The sequence below is a fragment of the Triticum aestivum genome, chromosome 5D, assembly GCF_018294505.1.
Source record: "Triticum aestivum cultivar Chinese Spring chromosome 5D, IWGSC CS RefSeq v2.1, whole genome shotgun sequence".
NCBI classification, from domain to species: domain Eukaryota; kingdom Viridiplantae; phylum Streptophyta; class Magnoliopsida; order Poales; family Poaceae; genus Triticum; species Triticum aestivum.
Window position 1 is genome coordinate 63682132 of NC_057808.1, and position 10541 is coordinate 63692672.

Below are 10541 nucleotides of genomic sequence, written 5' to 3' on the forward strand. Positions count from 1 at the left end.
GCGGAGGTGCCGTACTTTCGGTACTAGGATCGGACGGATCGTGAATACGTACGACTGCATCAACCGCGTTGTGATAACGCTTCCGCTTTCGGTCTATGAGGGTACGTGGATAACACTCTCCCCTTTCGTTGCTATGCATCACCTAGATGGATCTTGCGTGTGTGTAGGAATTTTTTTGAAATTACTGCGTTCCCCAACAGTGGCATCAGAGCCAGGTCTATGCGTAGATGTTATATGCACGAGTAGAACACAAAGAGTTGAGGACGATAATAGTCATACTGCTTACCAGCATGTCATACTTCGATTCGGCGGTATTGTTGGATGACGCGGCCCGGACCGACATTACGCGTACGCTTATGCGAGACTGGTTCTACTGACGTGCTTTGCACACAGGTGGCTGGCGGGTGTCAGTTTCTCCAACTTTAGTTGAATCGAGTGTGGCTACGCCTGGTCCTTGTTGAAGGTTAAAACAGCACACTTGACAAAAAATCGTTGTGGTTTTTGATGCGTAGGTAAGATCGGTTCTTGCTCAGCCCGTAGCAGCCATGTAAAACTTGCAACAACAAAGTAGAGGACGTCTAACTTGTTTTTGCACGGCATGTTGTGATGTGATATGGTCAAGACATGATGCTAAATTTTATTGTATGAGATGATCATGTTTTGTAACCGAGTTATCAGCAACTGATAGGAGCCATATGGTTGTCGCTTTACTGTATGTAATGCAATAGACCTGTAATTGTTTTTACTTTATCACTAAGCGGTAGTGATAGTCGTAGAAACAATAGTTGGCGAGACGACAACGATGCTACGATGGAGATCAAGGTGTCGCACCGGTGACGATGGTGATCATGACGGTGCTTTGGAGATGGAGATCAAAGGCACAAGATGATGATGGCCATATCATATCACTTATATTGATTGCATGTGATGTTTATCGTTTATGCATCTTATTTTGCTTAGTTCGGCGGTAGCATTATAAGATGATCTCTCACTAAATTTCAAGGTACAAGTGTTCTCCCTGAGTATGCACCGTTGCGAATGTTCGTCGTGCCGAGACACCACGTGATGACCGGGTGTGATAAGCTCTACGTTCACATACAACGGGTGCAAGCCAGTTTTGCACAGGCAGAATACTCGGGTTAAACTTGACGAGCCTAGCATATGCAGATATGGCCTCGGAACACTGAGACCGAAAGGTCGAGCGTGAATCATATAGTAGATATGATCAACATAGTGATGTTCACCAATGAAAACTACTCCATCTCACGTGATGATCGGACATGGTTTAGTTGATTTGGATCACGTGATCACTTAGATAATTAGAGGGATGTCTATCTAAGTGGGAGTTCTTAAGTAATATGATTAACCGAACTTTAATTTATTATGAACTTAGTACCTGGTAGTATTTTGCATGTCTATGTTGTTGTAGATCAATGCCCGTGCTACTGTTCCTTTGAATTTTAATGCGTTCCTAGAGAAAGCTAAGTTGAAAGATGATGGTAGCAACTACACGGACTGGGTCCGTAACTTGAGGATTATCCTCATTGTTGCACAGGAAAATTACGTCCTGGAAGCACCGCTAGGTGCAAGACCCGCTGCAGGAGCAACGCCGGACGTTCTGAACGCCTGGCAGAGCAAAGCTGATGACTACTCGATAGTTCAGTGTGCCATGCTTTACGGCTTAGAACCGGGACTTCAACGACGTTTTAAACGTCATGGAGCATATGAGATGTTCCAGGAATTGAAGTTAATATTTCAAGCAAATGCCCGGATTGAGAGATATGAAGTCTCCAATAAGTTCTATAGCTGCAAAATGGAGGAGAATAGTTCTGTCAGTGAGCATATACTCAAAATGTCTTGGTATCATAATCACTTGACTCAGCTGGGAGTTAATCTTCTGGTTGATAGTGTCATTGACAGAGTTCTTCAATCACTGCCACCAAGCTACAAAAGCTTTGTGATGAACTATAACATGCAAGGGGTGGATAAGACGATTCCCAAGCTCTTCGCAATGCTAAAGGCTGCGGAGGTAGAAATCAAGAAAGAGCATCAAGTGTTGATGGTCAACAAGACCACCAGTTTCAAGAAAAAGGGTAAAGGGAAGAAGGGGAACTTCAATAATAACGTCAAGCAAGTTGCTGCTCAAGTGAAGAAGCCCAAGTTTGGACCTAAGCCTGAGACTGAGTGCTTCTGCTGCAAGGGACTGGTCACTGGAAGCGGAACTGCCCCAAGTATTTGGCGGATAAGAAGGATGGCAAGGTGAATAAAGGTAAATGTGATATACATGTTATTGATGTGTACCTTACTAATGCTCACAGTAGTGCCTGGGTATTTGATACTGGTTCTGTTGCTAATATTTGCAACCCGAAACAGGGACTACGGATTAAGCGAAGATTGGCTAAGGACGAGGTGACGATGCGCGTGGGAAATGGTTCCAAAGTCGATGTGATCGCCGTCGTCACGCTACCTCTATATCTACCTTCGGGATTAGTTTTAGACCTGAATAATTGTTATCTGGTGCCAGCGTTAAGCATGAACATTATATCTGGATCTTGTTTGATGCGAGACAGTTATTCATTTAAATCCGAGAATAATGGTTGTTCTATTTATATGAGTAATATCTTTTATGGTCGTGCACCCTTGAAGAGTGGTCTATTTTTGTTGAATCTTGATAGTAGTGACACACATATTCATAATATTGAAGCCAAAAGATGCAGAGTTGATAATGATAATGCAACTTATTTATGGCACTGCCGTTTGGGTCATATTGGTGTAAAGCGCATGAAGAAACTCCATTCTGATGGACTTTTGGAATCACTTCATTATGAATCACTTGGTACTTGCGAACCATGCCTCATGGGCAAGATGACTAAAACTCCGTTCTCCGGAACAATGGAGCGAGCAACAGATTTGTTCGAAATCATACATACTGATGTATGTGGTCCGATGAATATTGAGCAGATATGGATATATCTACTTGATGAAACATAAGTCTGATACATTTGAAAAGTTCAAAGAATTTCAAAGTGAAGTGGAAAATCATCGTAACAAGAAAATAAAGTTTCTACGATCTGATCGTGGAGGAGAATATTTGAGTTACGAGTTTGGTCTTCATTTGATAACACTCTCCCCTCTCGTTGCTATGCATCACCATGATCTTGCGTGTGCATAGGATTTTTTTGAAATTACTACGTTCCCAAACAATATCGTTGTAGTGCTTAGGCGAAGCCCTGTGTCGGTAACTTCATCATCATGGTCATCACGCCGTCGTGCTGTCGAAGCTCTCCCTCGACACTCAGCTGGATCTAGAGTTCGTGGGACGTCACCGAGCTGAACGTGTGCAGATCGTGGAGGTTCCGTACTTTCGGTACTAGGATCGGTCGGATCGTGAAGAAGTACGACTACATCAACCGCGTTATCATAACGCTTCCGCTTTCGGTCTACGAGGATACGTGGACAACACTCTCCCCTCTCGTTGCTATGCATCATCTAGATGGATCTTGCTTGTGCGTAGGAATTTTTTTGAAATTACTGCGTTCCCCAACACTTATATTAAACTATGTTAAAACACCGTTGTAAGAAGAACCACATGAAAACATAGATGTGTTTGTGAATTTCCAACCTCGTGATCCAAAGCTGCTTGAAAAGATAATCTTTATGCCCAAAATGTTAGCTCCTCCCTTCTCCCTCTCGGCACTCGAGTGCACACACAAATCTATAAACCCCAAGCACTCTCCTCAGACCGTAGCATTTCGGCTTTGTGAGTAACTCCATGGCTCATTCAATACCATCATTTTTCTGGTACTTGGTGTGTCAACAAGACTAACGCTACAATGCACATTTGGCAAGTGGCGTCAAATACTGTCCACATGGCCCATTTATCCTAACATTTGTTACGTCCTCGGTTGGCACAGATGAGGATAGTGTGAAATTAGACAACCTCGACGCCAAGGAGTCTGTCATCGACCAACGAAGACCATAAGCGGTAGTATTGTTGACATTGCGTCGGAAGTGCAATCAGTCGCAAAAAGGGCAATGAAGCATCGTGGTACAACATTGAGTTGGCAACATGGAGTTTGCATATTGATTGTCTCGATATCCTTTTGACAAGTTTCTGCAAGGTTTCCGAGAGAATGTTCACCTTTACGAATAAGGAGATAAATAAGGTGCGCGCGAGTTGAACATGCTAGATACTCACAACATCAAAAATAAAACGTCGTTTGCCCTCAAATCCTTTTATCAGCAACAGTTAAGCACCTCTTTTATTCGCAGGATTCTAAAAACGCATGAATAGAAAAAAAATAGAATTGAAATGTCATGCTCATCTCAATCCTACATGATTTTGGGTTGTTTGGTTGCATCATAGAAAAAATAAGGATTTTTTCAAAGAGGTTTGAGTGAAAGGTAGAAATCATATGTGAAATAGTAAAAAAATCCTTACAAAAAATTTCCTATTGGATTCAATCTTATGAATCAAACAACCAACATAGAAAAAAAATTCTAAGGATTCTGATCCTCCAAAATTTCAATGAAAATCCTTTGAATCATAGGAGCCCTAAAGGGAGTCCTTAACTTTTTGTCCACCTCATTGCCTTGAAGGTTTGTCGCTCCGTTTCCCTAAAAAAATGTTTGTCGCTGGGCATCATCGACAACTGAACATGAAACTGGGGTAAGAAAATTTCTACCGCATGCCATGTTGAACCAATTTCTGTAACAATCATCTGGGAGTACAAGACTATAATGAAGTGACTTAGAGCATCTATAACCGTGATCCCGCGGACGCGTCCACGGGCACTGACCGAGCAGTTCTCAAATCCTGTCGTCCACATCCGTGTATCTCATATCCGGTACCCTATATCCATACTAAGCATGCAACGTGGAACTAAACTATGTAGATCATCGAACAGACATAGAATCAGACATAGAAATGCACATTTTGATCACCAGAAGATCACCAATGGATCACCAAAAGATCGCCAAAGTTCACATAATTCACATAAACGACGGACAAGTTTAAACTAGATTACTAAGAATTTGAAATTAAAGACGAAGACGGCGGAGCTTCACCACTTCCTCGCCGGGCCTTTACCCTTTCGGTCGCCGGCGCAGCTGTAGGCGTCCGCGGCTGGTTGAGGGTCTTAGTCGTCCGAGGAGGAGGTGCAGCTGTCGCGATCGCGATCGCCATCGCCGGAGTCGGAGTCGGAGAGGAAGATGAGCCCCTTCATCGGACGGACCACCCTGTCCCGCTCCCGCTTCAACTTGGTGACCCAAGCCTTCTCCGCCGCTACCTCGTTCGCCTCGCGCTCGGACTGCTCAATAGCAAGCCGGAGCGCCTTGGCGTTCTTTCGTCGGAGGCAGCGACCATCTGCACCGCCGTGTGACTCCGGCGGTAGACCCATGCGAGTAGTCATGCGTCCTCGTCAGGGTCCGGTTGGGTCGGCTTTTTTTTTACCAGTCAGTGACCGGACGACCTACCCGGACGTTTGAGACGGGTATGAGAGGTCCGGCTGTAGATGCTCTTAATTCCAATAAAAGGCAGTCATATTTACTTAAAAAAATGAAACATGCATGAGTATTAATGAATTTCCACTCTGATCATCCAAAACTGCTGCAAAAGATAGGCTTGCAAATAATGAGACACCAACTTTATGCACAGACACGCCTCTCTTCTTCCTCTCGACAGTCGACACACCCACACACACACACATGTATAAAACCGCCCACTCCCCAAAAAGCCAGGCACTCTCCTCAGGCCGCAGCATTACCTCCTCTTCGCTCCCCGCACCACCTTTCCGCGCGCCCCACACACGCGCACGCACCCGGCAACCGCCGCCGCGATGAACGGTTCCGGCAGGGCGAGCGCGCGGGGCGGCGGGGATCGCCTGCCGCCGGAGCCGCAGCGCGATCCGCTCGAGTTCCTCTCCCGCTCCTGGAGCGCGTCCGCCGCCGACGTCTCCCGCGCGTTCGCCGCCGCGCCGGCGGCCGGCGCCATCGCGGAGGACATCGCCGGGGAGCTCGACGACGCCGCGAGCGCCGGCACCGGCACCGGCAGCTCCTTCTCCTTCGCATCTGCGGCCACCTCGCAGCTCATCATGGACCGGATCATGTCCCACTCGGTGCGTTTCTTGTCACTTCCTCTCTTTTTTTAGGGGAAAAAGAAATCGGTCTTTTTTTAATTGGGCTGGGATTCAGCCCTTCTCATTCTCCCCAAAAAATGGATCATTTCTTATCATCCTTTTTTCAGATTGATTTCATCTGTTCGTGGCATCCTGTTTTTATTTGACCAATTAGTAGCTGCTTTATTGAATGCTGCCTGATCATCCGTTTCGAAAAAAATGCTGCCTGATCCATGGCTCCCCTGTACTCCTGGAATAACGTCAGGACAAGAAGAAACATCCAAATATGAGAGTCTTTTTGTTCTGTTTCTCCGGCAGGAAAACAACAACCTTTTTCTTTCATTCGTGATCATCGATCTCGATCAGATACTGCAATTAACTAGGCAGCGTTTTGAGTAGAGATCATGTACTGCTGATTAACATTTCTTTTCCTCTGCAGCAAGAGGTGTCGCCGCTGACCTCCGGCCGCCTCTCCCACAGCAGCGGGCCCCTCAACGGCGGCGGCTCGTTCTCCGACAGCCCGCCCGTCTCGCCGGATGTCGACGACAGCAGGGTATGCAGTACCATCTCATCCTCCCCCTCTGCATTTTCCTTCTTTTAGATGAAGTGATGAACTGCCAATTTCCTTGTCAACTGGATAAATTAAAGGCCAGGCTAGTAATAATCTACTCCTTTTTAACACAGGAGTACTTTTTTTTAGGTGATTTTACTTGTACTCCTGTTTTGACTGCAACTCGTTGAAACAACAAAGGCAGATAATCCTTTTAATCATGCTGTGAATTTTGAATGAGCTGGTTGCTTGGCTGCTGCTATGTTCTAGTTCTAGGCTCCCTTGGAAATGCATATGTTTTTTGTCTCTTTCTTTTTGGGTGTGGAACACACTATGAGTTGTATAATTTTAATCTTGGATAGCAACTAAGTTTATAAGTTTTTAGGGCAGCTGTAAATTTCTTCTGTTTTCTAGTGGTACAACCTGTCAGACTGGTTGGGACAAAAACACTGCCTTTGGTTGCAGGCTTGGCAGACATTTCTTGCACAAAACGGATACGGTACATGAATTTAATACGATGTGCCTTTATGCCCACCCAGTGAAGCAGCGTCATATCATAGATAAACAAGAATCAAAACTTTAGTCACACACTATATCTACTCTAGCAACTGGATCATGCCATCTACTCTAATTAGGTAGGCATTTAACAGACATTAGTGAGTATGGTAAATGAAAGAATCAGGGACTTTGTTGCACAGGCAGATAAAGCCTGGTGATTGGGCCACATCACCTGACCCAGTGCATGGATGCTTTAAACTCTCTGATAAAAGCATCTATTTATTGATAATAATACTTCCATGCCCTTGTCTTTCCTTAGCAAAGATTCTTTCTTCACTTTACTGATGAGTACACAAAGCAAGTGTGAGTGAACTGAATGAGTTCAGTGTGCACTGTAGTGTAAGTACCATCTTGTCAAGTCAAGCTTTGGTCATGGTCCAGCAGATGAGATTTTCTTTCCTGAGGAAAAGCAGATGGGAATTGAGAAGCGTATGCCACACAATGATTCAGCAATAGTATTTTTAAGGCAAATCTGGTTGGCAATTTGGCCCTCAGTGTCCATCACCATGGCCACTATTTCAAACTGAAGAAAGGAAGAAATCAGCTTGCTGGTGTGAGTGTGTCCTTCTAGCTCTTGTAGCTCTGACCAGGAAAGAGGGGGGAGGGGGTGCTCCACTCCACTTGATTTGATGGTCTTCGGCGCTTGCTTGCTTGCTGTGCAAAAGAAGCTTTGATTCCGGCTGCCATTTCTGCCCTTTCTCTGCCACTCTGGTCTCCTCCTTCCACAAGCAAACACTGCAGCCTGTCCAGTGCCCCACTGAGCTTTGAACTTCTCTCTCTCTCTCTCTCTCTGGATATAAAGCAGCACACACTGTGGCTTGCAGGCCTATGGAGGCAGCCCTTGTCTTGCCCCATCTTCGCTTTGACCTTTAGCAACCTGCCTTTCTCATCCCTAATCAAGTGCTCTCATGTCCCCAGCTTTGTCTTCTAATCTAATGATGCGTTCTTTTTTACTCTCTGTTTGTAATTAGAGTACATTAGCTTCTGTCATACACAGTCTTGTTTGTTCCCCACAGAGTGCCTCCATGATTATGTCCTCTGCAAGTGGTGTGTGCATTAACCTATGGCACGCCTCGGCAGGCAATTCATCAACTAGATCTATGCCCTAGTTGGATTAACCCTATGGAGTGTGGAGGCACAATGATTTGTGTACACTTGGCGGTGCAAGAATCATTGCTACAGCGTGTGCTTTCAATTAGGATCCACCACACACTGTTGTCCAATTAAACAACCTGCTTTGGGCACTGACAAAAAGTTTTCACAACACAAGTTTGAACACTGATTGATACGAGTCATTTTAATTAGTATCTTATGTTTTGTTTGATTTATTTGTGGATTCAGTTATAATATTAGATAAAATTTGATTCGCAATGGTGCTAATAGTATTTTCTGGCAAAAAAAGATGCAGTTTTGCAGGGCAGTGAGCACGCCCAAGGCGCAGCCACCGCGGGGCGGCAGCAAGACGGTGGGCCGGTGGCTCAAGGACAAGAAGGAGAAGAGGAAGGAGGAGACCAGGGCGCACAACGCGCAGGTCCACGCCGCCGTCACAGTGGCGGCCGTGGCCGCTGCCGTCGCCGCCGCGGCCGCCGCCACCGCGGGGTCCGGCGGTAAAGACGATCGCGCCGCGCGCACCGACATGGCGATGGCGTCCGCAGCCACGCTGGTCGCCGCGCAGTGCGTGGAGGCGGCTGAGTCCATGGGCGCCGAGCGCGAGCACCTCGCCGCCGCCGTCGGCTCGGCGGTCAACGCCAGGACCCCCGGCGACATCGTCACCATCACGGCCGCCGCCGCCACTGGTGAACCCATCATTCCGCCACAATCCTCGATCACAATGGCCATCGGCGAAGACACGGGCATGACTGCTTTTCCGTTTCTTGATCGGCAGCGTTACGAGGCGCGGCGACGCTGAGGGCGAGGGTGCAGAAGGAGGCGTGGAACGTCGCTGCGGTGATCCCGGTGGAGAAGGGCTCCATGGGAATGGGAGGTCACGGCCACGGCCACAAGCACGGCGCCACCCAGAGGCAGCTGCAGCAGCAGCAGCCGCATCACAAGGTGCAGGAGATGGGCAGCAGCAACAGCAGCAGCTTCAGCGACGACCTGCCGGCGGTCGATCAGGACGAGAACAACTTCCTCGGCATCTGCTGCCAAGACCTGCTCGCCCGCGGCATCGAGCTCCTCAAGCGCACCCGCAAAGGTACTGCATTCCCCCGGCCGTCGAATGACCGGTCCATTCCGGCGACAGATGCTGTTCTGAATCTTCACTGATGTTGCCGATCATGTGCAGGATCGTTGCATTGGAAGGTCGTATCAGTGTACATCAACCGGACGGGCGTGGTACGACTTCTCACACTGTTCTTGATCTTCTATTGCATAATAGTTCTCTTAACTCTTAGCTGATGTGTGAATTCGGCCATTAATTTTTGCAGGTGATGCTGAAGATGAAGAGCAGGCATGTCGCCGGGACCATAACCAAGAAGAAGAAGAGTAAGTGCACAAGCAATCTCCTACAGTACATATACAGCCATGGCGTGCTATAGCTTTGTAGTGGCCGTGTGGTTTTGTCTCCCTGTCATGGTCACCGGTGACACTCACTGACGCCGGAGTTGCGCTGCGCCCACAGGCGTGGTGGTGGACGTGTGCAGGGACCTGGCGGCGTGGCCGGGGCGGCACCTGCTGGAGGGCGGCGAGCACCGGCGCTACTTCGGCCTGCGCACGGCGGAGCACCGGGTGATCGAGTTCGAGTGCGCGAGCCAGAGGGAGCACGACATGTGGACCAAGGGCGTGGCGCGCCTCCTCGCCATCGTTGACGGCCGCAAGCGCTTCGCATGATCGCCGCCGTATCGAGCGCGGTGCAACCCGTGGTGATCTGATTGACCTTGCTAGAAATGTGTTCTTGTAGTTCTTGCTATTGTTTTCTTTGTTCCGTTCTCCTGTAAGTTTTAGTTTCTTCTCCCCTCTCGTCTAGACTTGAGTGAGTGTGGCAAATGGGCAATGGCAGGCAGTACAAAAATCCAAGCACCGGTAGTTTCTAATTGAACCGTGGTAGCCTCATTTATGTTTGATCTACTTAAGTAACCTTGGGAACAGGAAGAACATCTCAGCATGGCTCAGTGTGTCACTGTACTACAAAGGTTTACTCGGTCTCTTGTCTTTGTAGGCTGGGCAGAATCTACTGTCTGCAAGGTGAAAGCAAAAGCAAAAGCAAAAGCAAAAAAGGGCTGGGTTGCCATGGCCATGGGCACCTTAACAAGATCTCTGCCCCTACCTCTGATCTAGCTCCTGGACGCTGAAGATCAGCATGCTAAGTAGAGGTGTCA

At 47.5% G+C, this 10541-nt stretch overlaps 1 protein-coding gene across 2 annotated transcripts; it reads left to right on the forward strand.

The window, feature by feature from the left end:
- The first annotated feature begins 5720 nt into the window (after nucleotides 1-5720).
- LOC123119478 (VAN3-binding protein) lies at nucleotides 5721-10327 on the forward strand. 2 transcript variants are annotated; one of them, XM_044539284.1, is made up of 7 exons: nucleotides 5721-6116; nucleotides 6556-6669; nucleotides 8627-9020; nucleotides 9110-9418; nucleotides 9509-9558; nucleotides 9651-9708; nucleotides 9845-10327. In XM_044539284.1, exons 1-7 carry the CDS (start codon nucleotides 5838-5840, stop codon nucleotides 10051-10053), a joined length of 1413 nt encoding a protein of 470 aa, XP_044395219.1. In that variant the 5' UTR covers nucleotides 5721-5837; the 3' UTR covers nucleotides 10054-10327. The 2 variants fall into 2 exon arrangements, with proteins under 2 accessions (XP_044395219.1, XP_044395220.1); XM_044539285.1 differs by having other exon boundaries at nucleotides 8633-9020.
- The last annotated feature ends 214 nt before the right edge of the window (nucleotides 10328-10541 follow it).